General features: G+C 41.6%; 1 protein-coding gene across 1 annotated transcript; it reads right to left on the bottom strand.

The window, feature by feature from the left end:
• Positions 1–60: 60 nt before the first annotated feature.
• On the bottom strand, positions 61–15908 carry CZH18orf54 (chromosome Z C18orf54 homolog). The gene is made up of 9 exons (XM_013945581.2): positions 15892–15908; positions 15774–15808; positions 14368–14697; positions 11204–11986; positions 9544–9694; positions 8223–8331; positions 3056–3187; positions 1375–1448; positions 61–474 (listed from the first exon to the last, which is right to left on the bottom strand). Exons 1-9 carry the CDS (start codon positions 15906–15908, stop codon positions 360–362), a joined length of 1746 nt encoding a protein of 581 aa, XP_013801035.2. The 3' UTR covers positions 61–359.
• Positions 15909–15966: the final 58 nt, after the last annotated feature.

Below are 15966 nucleotides of genomic sequence, written 5' to 3'. Positions count from 1 at the left end.
CAGCTCCCCCTGGTTTTCATCATCTGTGCAGTTAAGTGGTGACTAGAACTGGCCAAGCAGTTTAATATTTAGAGCTTTTATTTTTACAAAGACACAGAGCTTCTTCCATGAAAGCATTCACATTACTTTAATTAAATATTCTTTAAAAAGATCTCTCTCATCACATGTTGTTAGATCCTACTGGAACCACAAATAAAGTTTTGAAGTAACGCATGCACAATAATGAATAGGTATTGAAATACTGAGTAATACTTTCTGAGAACATGCACTGGTACAGCTTCCAAAAAGGATTCTGACCAAAGGACAGGCCATCGCATTATTTAAATTACACAGTATTAAAAGAGTCCTGGATATCAGCTTCACAGATCACTCATTTTTTCTTCTTGTTTATCTTCCTGGTGATCATCAGTTTGCTCCTGCTTGTTAGAGGTATCTTCAACAAGACTTTTAAGACGAGACAAATGGTGTAAAGCCCTAGATTAGGAAAAATAAAGACTTTCATAACAGTGTACATATAACTACTTACATTAAAAAAATCTGATCTCTTACTAACAGTTTAGCAGTTTGAATGGTGTTAGATACAGTTCTCATCTCCAAGTTTAACTGTTGAATTCATTCTGTTTTAGAGATTATAAAATACACTAAGATTGAAACAAAATAACCTTTTTCAAACTGAAATTTCAAATATGTTTTCTCAAATGCAGGTGCTCACATAAACATGCAGTTTCTATTAAATTATTACAGCAATGGGTTATTTCACACAGCACATTAAATGCTGCAAAATATGTCAGAAAACAGCTTATCAATACTAAAAGTTATTGTATTTTTTAATTAAAAAAAATCATTTTATTTAACATTGCAGTATAGAACTAGACAGCAATACTGAGATTTGTTGAAGCAAATATGCTAAATAATCAAAACCTGTTTTCCATTCTGCCTTTTCTTAAACTTAGTATTTCTTTATTCACTTACGATTGTTCACTAGGACTCTGCTGATTTCATATATGGACTATGTTTCCTATCAGTTATTGTTCTCCAAGCAATAAAAAAAGTAAGAAAATATTTTGTCCCACATCATAAACTTCTCCAGGTCTGATTATTTCAAAGTCCACCTATGTGTAGCAATACTCAATTTATTGTGGTGTGCAGATTTTATTTCAATACAGAAGATACAAAGGTTTATTAACAGAGTAAATCTCTGCAATGATTCATTAGATATTTCTCTGGTCCATGAACTGCCATGTTTTATTACTTACTGGTTTATTCTAACAAAGTTTTCAGATCACATGACAACTCTCTCAGCTAATTTATCATTCTCTCTATGCACTACTTTCTGAAACTGAGTGAAAAGTCAGAACACCAATGGTCACTTACTTCTGAAGAGAATCAGTAACAGGGATCATCTCACTGTCGCACAGTTCCAATTCAGCATCTGCTTTTTCAGAAAGCTTAAAAAAAAAAAATTGCTGATTGAGGAAAAGAAAGCTAGCTGAATATGACCATAAGCATGGAATTTTTATAGCACTTTTCATTGGATTGTGAACCACTCTATATTGTACAATCATAAAGTAATTCAGTTTGGGAGGGACCTCAGAAGGTCTCTACTCGCATCTCCTGCTCCGAGCAGGGGCTGCTATGTGGTCACATCAGGTTGCTCAGGGCTTTATCCAAACACATCTTGAAAACCTCCAAAGATGGAGACTGCTCAATGACTCTGAGCAACCTATTCCACTGCTTGATGGCCCTCACAGGGAAAAAAATTTCTCCCCATGCCCAGTCTGAACCTCTTGTTTCAATTTATGCCTGCTCTCTCTCATCCTTCTACCATGCACCACTGTAAAGAGCCTGGCTCTGTCTTCTTGACACCCTCCCCCCAGGCACTGGAAGGCTGCTATTAGTTCCCCCCCAAACCTTCTCTTCTCCAGGCTGAACAAGCCCAGTTCCCTCCACTTCCCATTGTCAGGCAAGTGCTGCAGCCCACTGACCATCTTGGTGGCCCTCCAGCACTTTATCGACGTCTCTCTTGAAGTGGGGGTCCCCAAACTGGATGCAGTATTCTAGATGTGGTCTAATGTGTGCTGGGGGACACAGAGGGACGATCACTTCTTTCAGTGTACTGGCTGTGCTCTGATTCATACAGCCCAGTTTGCCGTCAGCCTTCCTTGCTGCCAGGGCACGCTGCTGGCTCACGTTTGGCTTGTAGCTATTAAGACCGCTAGGGACTTTTCAGCACAGACAGGCAGTCCCCAGCCCGTATTATTGCAAGGGGCTCTTTCTTCCCAGGTGCAAGACCTTGCATTTGCTCTTGCTGAATTTTATGAGGTTTCTGTTGGCCCATTCCTCCCGCCCACTTGATCCAGATATATGGATCATTTCATTCACTACCTAGTGTAAGCTTTACAAGGCACATATGATTTAAGAACACATTGTAAGCAACATTACAAAAAACTTATAAAGAGATAATAAAGTGCATGAAATTATTTTGAAACTCAAGGACCACAAAATACAAACTCATTGATTCTGAAGTAGGCAAGGATAGAGCATTTGAGAATGTCTGATTTTTCTAAGTATTGCTACATGTCCCTCAAAGCCTCGGATTAGTTGGGATATTATCAGAAGACAACTCATCCAGAATACAGCAATTCATTCAGTGTTATAACTATTGCCATGTACTAGCAACTGATTGAACTGCCTGTAATGCCGCCATCTTCTGGATTACAAATACTACTTTCTGCAACACAGCTGAGGCCATCTATCAATATTACTGACCTGCCATAAAATGCCACGGGGAAACAGGACAGATTATAGCACAGCATAGCTCAGAGTTTCCAATTTACAATGGCAGCAACAACAACAACAACAAGTATGTATTGGCTTTAGGGCATAGCAATGTAGAGCGCGTATGTCCTTGATTCAAACGGAGTTGAACCCTGTGGCAGTATTCTTTGTAAGCTGACTGGAGCCCTAGCCCATAAAAGGACTAAAAATATTTCTCAGAAATGTAAATGGCAGATCAATATCAACAAGATACAATATAAGGAAAGGGACCACTTACTTTTTCAAACTCTTCTTTTTCCTCAGCAATTTTATTCTGGTTTAAACTTTCATGAACTGCTTGAAGGTTAAACAACATTAGCTTTAAAGTTTCAGTTGGTCCATGATGATTACCTCCAGAAAAGGTGTTTTCCTAGACCAAAACCCAAAGATTTTGTTCATTTTGCAGTGCACTGACAGTTGCCACACATTAAAAAAAAAAAGCTTCTGAGGTTTTCCTGAAACAATTTAAAGGTTAATTTCTATGAATGTTTTCTGCTACCATTTTTTAAAGTTCTGTTTATAAATTGCACATGTATGGTGCTATGATACACTGGATTGTCTCAGTTCATGCCACTATATGGTCAGTGAAGTCACTGTGAATACATATGCTTTAAGGAAGATCTAAAGAATCACAGAAAGGCCTCAGCTCTGGTTTGTGTAAAAAAATTCAAGAATACTAAGACTGACAATGTCAATCCCTTGAAACGCTGGGAGAGCACTGCTGGAAGGTGTTCTAACATTTCGTAACAGACAGAACAAGAAACTTCTGATAGTGATAGACAAAGGTTTTATTCAAGTAATTAGCATCTATACAGTAATAATTCACTAAATAATGAAAAAAAATACAAATTAATTCAAGGAGACAAAAAGTATGGACAATCCAGAAATATAATCAAAGCCTCTAGACAAGTCCGGAATTGCACAGGCATCGATGGGGCTCAAGATCGAGAGCGAGCGCTGTCGATCCCCTTCCATGCCTCCCAAGAGCAAAAGCCGCCACAGACACAAAGCCACAGGGGCCTCTGCAGAGCGAGCGCTATCGACGCCTAGCAGCACGCATCCATCTCCCCACTTCCCCATAAACCAGCGGCACCTACTGCTAGGGATCCCTGCAAGGAGCTAGGCAAATCCACACGCCTCGACGCCTCTTGACACCGATCCATCTCCCCACTTCCCGAGAACCAGCGGCACCTACTGCTAGGGATCCCTGCAAGGAGCTAGGCAAATCCACACGCCTCGACGCCTCTCGACACCCACAGGCATCGCTGAACAGCGACAGCCATCGAGAGCTAGGCATGCGGTGTCCTAGCGAGAGGGCGGCAAATCCAAACTCCTCAAGGCCCGGCGGCGGGAAAAACGGTCAATGTCGAGAGGCTGCGGCGCCTCCCGAGAGCAACACGGGCCCCAGAGCAAAAGCCATGCGTGCCTGCGCACAACGAGCCCTTTTGGAGCCTAGCGAGAGGCTTCGATATCGATATCGATATCGAAGCCTCTCGATAGGTCCCGAATTGCACAGGCATCGATGCCGCTCGAGAGCGAGAGCGAGCGCTGTCGATCCCCTTCCATGCCTCCCAAGAGCAAAAGCCGCCACAGACACAAAGCCACAGGCGCCTCTGCAGAGCGAGCGCTATCGACGCCTAGCGGCACGCATCCATCTCCCCACTTCCCCATAAACCAGCGGCACCTACTGCTAGCGATCCCTGCAAGGAGCTAGGCAAATCCACACGCCTCGACGCCTCTCGACACCCACAGGCATCGCTGGACAGCGACAGCCATCGAGAGCTAGGCATGCGGTGTCCTAGCGAGAGGGCGGCAAATCCAAACTCCTCAAGGCCCGGCGGCAGGAAAAACGGTCAATGTCGAGAGGCTGCGGCGCCTCCCGAGAGCAACACGGGCCCCAGAGCAAAAGCCATGCGTGCCTGCGCACAACGAGCCCTTTTGGAGCCTAGCGAGAGGCTTCGATATCGATATCGAAGCCTCTCGATAGGTCCCGAATTGCACAGGCATCGATGCCGCTCGAGAGCGAGAGCGAGCGCTGTCGATCCCCTTCCATGCATCCCAAGAGCAAAAGCCGCCACAGACACAAAGCCACAGGCGCCTCTGCAGAGCGAGCGCTATCGACGCCTAGCGGCACGCATCCATCTCCCCACTTCCCCATAAACCAGCGGCACCTACTGCTAGGGATCCCTGCAAGGAGCTAGGCAAATCCACACGCCTCGACGCCTCTCGACACCCACAGGCATCGCTGAACAGCGACAGCGATCGAGAGCTAGGCATGCGGTGTCCTAGCGAGAGGGCGGCAAATCCAAACTCCTCAAGGCCCGGCGGCGGGAAAAACGGTCAATGTCGAGAGGCTGCGGCGCCTCCCGAGAGCAACACGGGCCCCAGAGCAAAAGCCATGCGTGCCTGCGCACAACGAGCCCTTTTGGAGCCTAGCGAGAGGCTTCGATATCGATATCGATATCGAAGCCTCTCGATAGGTCCCGAATTGCACAGGCATCGATGCCGCTCGAGAGCGAGAGCGAGCGCTGTCGATCCCCTTCCATGCCTCCCAAGAGCAAAAGCCGCCACAGACACAAAGCCACAGGGGCCTCTGCAGAGCGAGCGCTATCGACGCCTAGCGGCACGCATCCATCTCCCCACTTCCCCATAAACCAGCGGCACCTACTGCTAGGGATCCCTGCAAGGAGCTAGGCAAATCCACACGCCTCGACGCCTCTCGACACCCACAGGCATCGCTGAACAGCGACAGCGATCGAGAGCTAGGCATGCGGTGTCCTAGCGAGAGGGCGGCAAATCCAAACTCCTCAAGGCCCGGCGGCGGGAAAAACGGTCAATGTCGAGAGGCTGCAGCGCCTCCCGAGAGCAACACGGGCCCCAGAGCAAAAGCCATGCGTGCCTGCGCACAACGAGCCCTTTTGGAGCCTAGCGAGAGGCTTCGATATCGATATCGATATCGAAGCCTCTCGATAGGTCCCGAATTGCACAGGCATCGATGGGGCTCGAGAGCGAGAGCGAGCGCTGTCGATCCCCTTCCATGCCTCCCAAGAGCAAAAGCCGCCACAGACACAAAGCCACAGGCGCCTCTGCAGAGCGAGCGCTATCGACGCCTAGCGGCACGCATCCATCTCCCCACTTCCCCATAAACCAGCGGCACCTACTGCTAGCGATCCCTGCAAGGAGCTAGGCAAATCCACACGCCTCGACGCCTCTCGACACCCACAGGCATCGCTGAACAGCGACAGCGATCGAGAGCTAGGCATGCGGTGTCCTAGCGAGAGGGCGGCAAATCCAAACTCCTCAAGGCCCGGCGGCGGGAAAAACGGTCAATGTCGAGAGGCTGCGGTGCCTCCCGAGAGCAACACGGGCCCCAGAGCAAAAGCCATGCGTGCCTGCGCACAACGAGCCCTTTTGGAGCCTAGCGAGAGGTCCCGAATTGCACAGGCATCGATGGGGCTCGAGAGCGAGAGCGAGCGCTGTCGATCCCCTTCCATGCCTCCCAAGAGCAAAAGCCGCCACAGACACAAAGCCACAGGGGCCTCTGCAGAGCGAGCGCTATCGACGCCTAGCGGCACGCATCCATCTCCCCACTTCCCGAGAACCAGCGGCACCTACTGCTAGGGATCCCTGCAAGGAGCTAGGCAAATCCACACGCCTCGACGCCTCTCGACACCGATCCATCTCCCCACTTCCCGAGAACCAGCGGCACCTACTGCTAGGGATCCCTGCAAGGAGCTAGGCAAATCCACACGCCTCGACGCCTCTCGACACCCACAGGCATCGCTGAACAGCGACAGCCATCGAGAGCTAGGCATGCGGCGTCCTAGCGAGAGGGCGGCAAATCCAAACTCCTCAAGGCCCGGCGGCGGGAAAAACGGTCAATGTCGAGAGGCTGCGGCGCCTCCCGAGAGCAACACGGGCCCCAGAGCAAAAGCCATGCGTGCCTGCGCACAACGAGCCCTTTTGGAGCCTAGCGAGAGGCTTCGATATCGATATCGATATCGAAGCCGCTCGATAGGTCCCGAATTGCACAGGCATCGATGCCGCTCGAGAGCGAGAGCGAGAGCGAGCGCTGTCGATCCCCTTCCATGCCTCCCAAGAGCAAAAGCTGCCACAGACACAAAGCCACAGGGGCCTCTGCAGAGCGAGCGCTATCGACGCCTAGCGGCACGCATCCATCTCCCCACTTCCCCATAAACCAGCGGCACCTACTGCTAGGGATCCCTGCAAGGAGCTAGGCAAATCCACACGCCTCGACGCCTCTCGACACCCACAGGCATCGCTGAACAGCGACAGCGATCGAGAGCTAGGCATGCGGTGTCCTAGCGAGAGGGCGGCAAATCCAAACTCCTCAAGGCCCGGCGGCGGGAAAAACGGTCAATGTCGAGAGGCTGCGGCGCCTCCCGAGAGCAACACGGGCCCCAGAGCAAAAGCCATGCGTGCCTGCGCACAACGAGCCCTTTTGGAGCCTAGCGAGAGGCTTCGATATCAAGGTCTAGATACGTCTAGTGATCTAGCAGAACCATGAGAATGGGAAAGAATAAGGATGAAATACCGTGAAGCAACGTTCACCAGACAGAATATTTTGTCTCATACATATTGCTAGGTTCTGTGTCAATTAACCCATTAGGGAAACAGAAGTATGTGCAACAGTAGAAAAGTTAAAAGAATAATGCCGTGCTTACTACAGAATGGGGAAACAGGATATTAGAGCAATTGAAATTCAAGGACAGAAGATAAAGGAAACGTAGCAGGACACAAATTAATAATATGCCATTCAACTAGAATACTGGGTTCAGTGTTCATCTTCCTATCTCAAAGGAGAATAACAGAAAAGAAAGGGTTCACATAATTAAAATGAAAGAGTGAATAATATTAATATTACCAAGAAGTTGATTAATATCAAAGCATGGGGTAAAAATAACAAATACTCTAAAGAGAGTAAACTGAATCTACAATCCAATTCCAAGGCAATAACAGGAATAATAAGAAATATATTACATAACTTACCTCTTGAACTTGACTCATAGCATACATGACATCAACAAGGCTATGGAATTAGCAGTATTTAATACATTAATAACACAAGTCTTTCTTCCTTTACTTGAGGCAGGAAAATTATTATTTAAACAAAATATGGAGTGTAAAAGTAAAACCACTACTAAGCAAAGCATTTCATAGTTGGATTTTTTTAAATTCCTAATTGTGATCAAGGGTTATATTATAGGGTTTAATAATTGAAAGAATTCAACACGCTGAAATATGACTAAATTAGTACAGTTCGACTTTCTGTTTTATATATTTCAGCCAGAATGACAACCAATTCACAGGCATTCTGCCTTTTAATATTTACTGGTCTAATGTGTTTTGGGCACTCTCATGAACAAATACTCAGTTTTACTGACCTTATTTTTGTCATTTATACAGTCTTCTAGGAATTCATGAACAATATTTGCCTTGGAGAATGGTAGAGTATCCTCTTCGTCCTCACAGCATACAGGCACTGGTGATTTGCTAAAGAAACATTAAGGATGCAGTGGGGAGTAATAACAGGTTTATAAATTAAAAGAATTGTTTTAGAATATGGTCATTATGATGGAAGCACATATACTGCCTCAATGCAACACCATGGGGCACTGAGTAGTCCTGTCAGCACTTTGGTGCTTGTAATAGAACCGGACAACTGTTTTTTCCAGTTTTGCCAGTATAATCAAAACCTGGGTAGCCATAAAAAAGCAACTGAACAAAAAAGGTGATATAAGGACTTCTTTAAAACTCAGCCATAATTTAGTAAACATGCATGTTTTTCTAACACCTGCTATTCCTGCATTAGTATTCAACATTCAAAGAAAAATAGTTGCCTTATCCTTGCTGACCTTTAATCCTTCTGTAGTCTCAAAGATATTCATTTTAATTCAAAACAAGTAGTTTCATGAAACAGAAATTAATGAAGCCTGATTTCCAATGGTGCTCTCCTAGGTGAATGTTCTGGTGGCTAGCAGAGGGTTAGATTATTATCCTCTCTCTCAGGAGAGGCTTGAATAGTAACTCTTCTATTGTCAAAAGAAAAAATAATCTTGCAAGAATGTTGTATTTTGAGACTTTTACTCATTTGTTAAATATTGCTAAAATTAACCAATGGTTCAAAATCTTCTGAGTAAAGGGAAACTGACAAATAGACAATACAAGTAACCACAAACATCATCTCTTTCATTTTAAAAATGACTAAAGCTATAGGAACTTCTAGTATTGATTTCTAGCATTCTTTGGACCTATAAAATAAACTTTCACTTCCCCAACAATGGAAATTTCACTTCCAGGAGCGCTCCAAAATTTCCCAAGGCCATACTGCTTTTTTAAAGCACACATACCACAACTATTAACCAGTAAACTCATAAGCTATGAAATCTAACAATTTAAGTTCCTTTAAATATTTTTCTCTTGAAGTAATATCTTTGTATGGTAATGATATAGGATATAAGAAACACTATTAAAAGCCAACAGTAAGTAATACTGATAGTACTCTTCTCAAGATGGTGAAAAAGGGAAAGTAGCGCATGAATCTCCTGACCTTGAAATATCAGAAGTTTAGCACTTCACAGAAATCTAGCTATAAATCTTTTGTGTGTATACCACAGCACTGTTACCTACAGTCTATATACAAAAGCCACTAAATACATTATGTATTTTTCTGAAAAAAATATTTTAAAATCTATGTTTACTTACAAAGCAACTGGAATATTTTCCCATGATCGTTCTGCTTCTAGTATATCTGTTGTAGAAGGACTGTCATCATTTTTCAGAGCATTTGAAAAATCTTCAGTTGAAGTCTCCAGAAATTTCTCAGCCTTCAAGATAAGTAGCTCAAGTTGGTCTTCTAAAAAATAAAGATACAATATATCCGACCCTCTTCAAGCTGGCATTATTTCCACACTACTTTCAATTTTATGTAATGCTCAAAGAAAATTATTACAGATGAGTTACAAAGCACTGGAAATATTTTACAGATACTGTAGCCACAACACAGCTCCTTTGCTTATCTTGGTATGACAGTATGGCATGTAAATCGTCTGTACCAAGTGGGATCTGAAAGGTTGTGGACAGAAGGGTGTCTAAAGTAGTCAAGCATCTTTTCCTAACTTATTTAATACAAATATCATATGCAGCATTCAAGATCATGTAATGCTTTTAAAGTGCTCTCATGCTGTAGAAAATACGATTAAGACTATTTCATAAAACAAAGTTAAATATTACATATTAATACTGCAAATTCATTGGCTAATTTTTCTATTATTTTATATAGGTTTTTCTAATATGTGCTTTTACAGATACCTGGGAGAGAAATCATGCAAACATATACATGCATATCATATACATAATCACATACAAAATTCACATTTAAAAATAGGCTGAGACAAGCACTCAAAATGACAGACACATTCTCATATATTTTTATATCTATCCTGTTCATGGTTGATAAAAATTTCTGGGTGAAAAAAAGGATATAACCACATATTAAAACCAGCTCATCATGCATACTCACTAGGTAAGGTGTTTACAGATATGTGCGAATCAGGCTTTTCATAACTTTGAATTCACAACATAAATAATATTTTAACTTAGTTTTTATATATAACTTCTGGGAAAAGGGGAGAGATCAATTGTTAGAGCTTGCATAACAAAGAAAAGATATTTTTACTTTTACATGAGGAGAATTAGAGAGAAGTGAAGGTAATTAACACTTTGAGTTGTTAATCTCTGATATCAAAACAAATCCAACCAATATTTCATGATACAAAGATAAGATAGTGTGGCCCGCTGCTGAAGAGCAATGGGCCTGCTACAAAAAGTGGCTACAAGAGATTCTCCAAGTCTTTACATAAATTGAAGGCAACCGATAACCTAAATATATGATTTACAAATATCTCCTGCTGACTGTGTAAAATAGGGGAAAAGACTGTATGATAAATGATACTTCTTAGCAATTTGGCAGATTCATTTACACTACGTTTAGGAATCTCTCTCTTCCAAGTCTACACTTCATATAATTTACTTCAGTGCTTGAAATCCTATTAAAATATTTGGAATTACTGTCATTATCTTACAGTAAGGTGCTAAATATTCTACTGTAATAAATATTCTTTGCTGTAAAGGAATGTTTAAGTATTAATTTATATATGAAAACTTGAAGTATAGCAGCTGTTTAACTTGGTCAACTACTAGTAAGTGCTTTCAATCATTTGTCAAAGATGGGAGTAAACAAATCTACCATCCAGTGCAGTCCAACTAACATAGCTAATGTTGTGATTTAAAAAATGAACACCTCTTTAATGTACTTATACACATCCTCAAAAATTCAAAAACAAATTCTGTGAAATATAGTTACCTCTGAATGGCTGTTTTGTGTGTCTTGAAGAGGAGTTACCAGCTTGGAAGCATGAGTCTGGACTGTCATAGTTGCAACTTTCTGCTAATTCATTATCACCTGTTAGATCCAGGAAACCATTATGTTCAAAAAAAAAGTTAGAATTGTCTTTGTCCATGGAGTGTCTCTTTTTCAGGATCTCAGAAGTTTGTGAAGAGGAAGCTTCACGTCGTTTATGAAAAGTTTGACCATCACTTTCATTAGCTGAATCAGAAAAAAGGTTTTGACTGCTAAGCCAGACTGGGTAGTGAAAATTTGGAATACTACTTATCCCTGATACACTTAAGTTAGACTTCCCACTAGTAAGCCATCTTGGGTAATTTTTAACAGGACAAGCACTAGAGTTCTCTTCAAAAGACAAGGCTCTTGGATTTTCTTTAGAAGAGACAGAATTGTACCTATGAGATGTACATATGCTGTGCTTCTTTTTGCTGAAGTTTTTGTGTAGCTTCTGATTAGCAACAGATTTGTCATTCTCTTGGAGACAGAAATCCTTTTCAGTATCAAGTGATGAGGTGTGGCAAGGGTAGAAAGCAGGCTTTTTAAGTGACTGCCTATTCCGTTCACTACTTTGATGCCTTGATTTAAAAGGACTGCACTGGACAAAGGGTCGAGATCCATCTGCTGGAAATGCTAATAGGTCATCTGTCGTGAGACTAATCGAGTCTGGGTCACACTCAGTCCTCCTTCCGCAGGGTGAAGCAGTAGAACCTAATCCTGCAGGCTGATTGAACTCCTCCAACACTGAAAAATGAAGACATTTTACATGAAGTGCTAAACTCCAAGCATACCAAAATAATACATTTGTAAGATCTAAAACGAAGTAACAATTTAAAGTCCGAGTGTATTATTTACCTGAGGGTACTGAATTCCAGTTCTTGCAAGAGTGGTTCTGTTTCTAATCAGAATCATGAGAAATACTTACCAGCTGAAACTTACCCTTCGTTTCATAGTACTCAAAATTTAAAGTTTTTAAAATATTCTATTCTTACTGTATTTGTACTTCACCTTAATCTTATTTTAAGTGCTCAGCATCTATCCCTTTATCTGATCCTGATGCAGCTATAAATATAATTGTCATTTAAAAAAATCAACAACTCAAGTATCTTCAAGCTATCCACTCCCCAAGAACTCTCCTACATTTTCTTTTTATAATCACACACATATTTGGAAAACCTGAACTGTCTATTTGCAATTAGGAAACCAACTTCCTGAGATAATAAACTTTTCCGAACTATCATGAACAAAAAAGTGCTTTTCCTAAAGTGGAACATCAGACCATTTTTCTGAAACCCTGGTTTTAAGCACAAAGATAATTTGTACAACTGATTACTTTGCCTTTAACACATATCAAATTACTATTACAAGATAAATAAACTTTTTTAAGGTTAATTAAACATCTTTATTAATTTGATTCATAGTTTTATAACGGTCCTTGGATTGGCAACTTAGCTAACATTCTAATGATGAATATCAAAGAAAAAGCAAATTTCTAGCAAATGTAATCATGTAACAGTATGATTTATGTTAGACAATAAACACATGTGGAGTTCTACAGTCATATGACAACTCCTCACAAGAACTTTTGACAGCATCAGTACTGCTGGGTTATGGCGAAAACCATTATGGAGAAAAAACCCCAACATCCTACAATCTATTTTTAGTTACACATTCAGAACTGTGTACTTTGCAAATACAGCCTTAATATCACAGGAAGTGATACTTCCTCCATGCAGTAATGTTAGAGACAACTTTCTACATATCTGAATGCAGCAAATTTACTACAGAAAAAGACAACTAAAAGCAATAGCGTGTAAGACAATTAGCCAGCTAATGGGCCTATAGACTCATTTCATAATCCTGCAGAAACTTACATACTATATAAGATTAGACTTGGATGATTTTCAGGGAAGAATTATAGCATCAAATCCTTATTTTTACTGAATACACTTTGATTCACAAAAATTGGTTTTCCTCAGCTATTAGCTGGAAGTTATTTTTTTAATATCACAAAGAGAAAACTGTATACAACAGACCTCTATAATATACAAAATATACATGCAGCTAGCTAACATAGGAATGAAGCTAATGAGACTTCAGGAAAGAATAACAGAGAAGCTTCAGCGTAATGTACAAAGAGATGATGTCTTTTATAGAACAGTTTCTCAGTAATAATCAGAATGCTTATTTTTGTTTGGATTATCAGCCAAACTTAATTAGAGGATGACTTATATTACAAAATCATTCTTTGGATGGCTATGTTGATGAGAGGAAGTAGAGAAGGGTGTGAAGCTAAAGGAAGATTATAGGCTAGAGAAGAGAAAAAAACCCTGAATAATACAAGCATGCTACCAAAATTGTCCCTGTCAATGCAACTTTGGCAAGTGTCCTTTTTCAGGTATGAAATTTCTCAGTACTTAGGGCACTGCTATTTTAGATGTAATGCACAAAGCATCTGCAGCATAAATTAGCTCAGGCACAGTTAATCTACCCTCAATCTTCTTATACAAGTTTAAATAGTTAATTAAATATCCATTAATTCAAGCCAAGTAATAACTGTAAAAACAAATTCAAACCCATTTAAGTTTGCTCCTAGGCCCAGTTAGTTTAGGCTTCAGACCCAAAAGTACATTCAATATAAAACAATAAATAAGGAGCAAATTTTGTTCTAATTCCTGAAGTCAAAGCAGGATTTAAGGGAACTCTTTCCATTAATTAGATTCTGGTCTTACTTACTCTGGCAAGGGAACTGGGATTTTTGTCAAGACTCAAGTTTAAGCCATGATTTACATTGTTTTTAGCATATATTCACATATAGAAAATACATTTTCTATTCCATAGTCTGGAATTTATCATTGCATATATGAGTGTGGTCATGAGTTCTGTATCTTTCACCAATCCACTAAGTACTTACAAAAAAGAATCAAAGAGAATGACAAATATTGCTAGCCATGACCAGACATCATTTACTATGCCACATATTCTTGCAATCAGTTGTGCAGGAAATACTCCTTCACTAAAACTCAGCTAATACAAGTCAAGGAATTGCAATACCATCAGCAATGAAAAGAAGATAAACAGCAAACACCAGACCTTATTAAAAGATGTATTTGTAGAAGACGTACCATATCTTTCTTTGGTACGATGTTTTGAAAACTTAGTATGTTTGGGAGTGCTTTGACTTATGCAGATTTTTCCAGTGCTTATGTCTGAAGACATGAGACTTAGATCAAAATCTTCAATATATGCCTCCAGAGCCTCAGATGCAGAGCTGTAAAGCTTGTCCTTGTAGCGAATCATACTGTTTGAGTATGGATTATTGCTGTCAATGCTGTAGCTTGCTAGAAGGGAAGATACTGTTGAGTCAGGAGATCTGACATTGAATTTTTTTATGGAGCTTGCCACAGTTTTTATCCAGACCTCTATTAGAATCTCCACTCCTCCTTTTAAGCAGTCTAAACGGAAAAAGAAACAAAAATGTAAATGATCAGTGTCACTGAATTTCCTTCTCATAACTGCAAAGTATCTATGATTTTTATTTTTATGCAAAATTTATTATTTTCCTAAAAATTACTATTTAGCTTCTCAGTTTGCTGCTTTTCAATTAAGTTTGTCACATACATGTGTCACCACTGGAAAAGTAAAAGGCAGAAGACAAAGCCTCTAGAAAAAGATAACGCTAGGGAGGTTCTTCTTACATTATTGACACCCTAGCAAAAAATTTAACAAGAGCAAGAAAATCTAGCTCCTTGTCAGTGCAAGAGGAACCTCATTACTCTGTTTTTGCAAGAATGGCATTTCACATTAGGAGTTGCTGACATTTCTCACCAAAAGTACAATTCTGGAAAAATATGCTGCAATATCATAACCTTTGATTTCAGAACCAGCACAAAACATGAGTGTTCAGGCACAAAAGTAGAAGTAAGCAAAAAAAGCATAGACGCTACAGAAAGTGGCTAGTTAACAGAGTAGGAAGCCATTATTCTTGCAGATATTTTATATAACCAGAACGGGAACACATATCAAAGAATTTTACAGGATGCATGTGTGGCTTACATGGAATGTGACCCATAGGAGCATTTAAAATTGCTCTATTTGTGCAATTAACAGTCAAGCCAATGCAAGTTGGCTTTGTAACCCCAAAAATTATAAATTGAAGAGTTTTAAGTGCAGGCTAGTTCCAAGTGCTGCAGTCAGGGTTTTCAAGGTCACTGAAAGAAGCTTGGTAGTTCATTTCCTCCTTATAGGTAAAATCCCCTGCATGGAAATAATCCATCAAGGTGCTGAAGAAGAGTAATCTTTCTTCCTTGTTATATCATGTTTAACTTTATTATAGTAGCATCACACGCACATGAGGATCACTGTGCAAACACAATTTAAGGATTTATATGATTCAGCTGTACAAAGGGCAAAGGGGGGAAAGAATGAGGGCAAACACTCTCAATTAACGCAGGTTTTAATAACAAGCTATGGCGTAACTACCCGGACCCCGAAACCTCCGCGGCCGCGGCCCCCTCCCCGCTGCGCCTACCGCCGAAGAGGCCCCCGGACAGCCGAGGAGCCGGGCTGGGCACCGGGTTCCAGGGACCCAGGGCGGCGGTTAGTCACCACAGAGGCCCGCGGAGGCCCAGCCGCGGCAGACGACCCACAGCCCCCCCGCCGCCATTTCCCCCACGACAAGCAGGGAGTGGGGAGGGGGAACACCCAAAGCGGGACAGCCCCGC

Source organism: Apteryx mantelli, chromosome Z (genome assembly GCF_036417845.1).
Source record: "Apteryx mantelli isolate bAptMan1 chromosome Z, bAptMan1.hap1, whole genome shotgun sequence".
NCBI lineage: Eukaryota > Metazoa > Chordata > Aves > Apterygiformes > Apterygidae > Apteryx > Apteryx mantelli.
This window is presented reverse-complemented; position numbering and strand designations above follow the sequence as displayed.

Bases quoted from the DNA above. Each gene is read 5' to 3' on its own strand.
- CZH18orf54 (XM_013945581.2), bottom strand. The intron at 8,332-9,543 runs GTAAGTAAACAT...ATGTTTCTTTAG, and splicing joins GAAAATATTCCAGTTGCTTT to CAAATCACCAGTGCCTGTAT. The intron at 1,449-3,055 runs GTAAGTGGTCCC...TTTTTTTTTAAG, and splicing joins AAAAAGAAGAGTTTGAAAAA to CTTTCTGAAAAAGCAGATGC.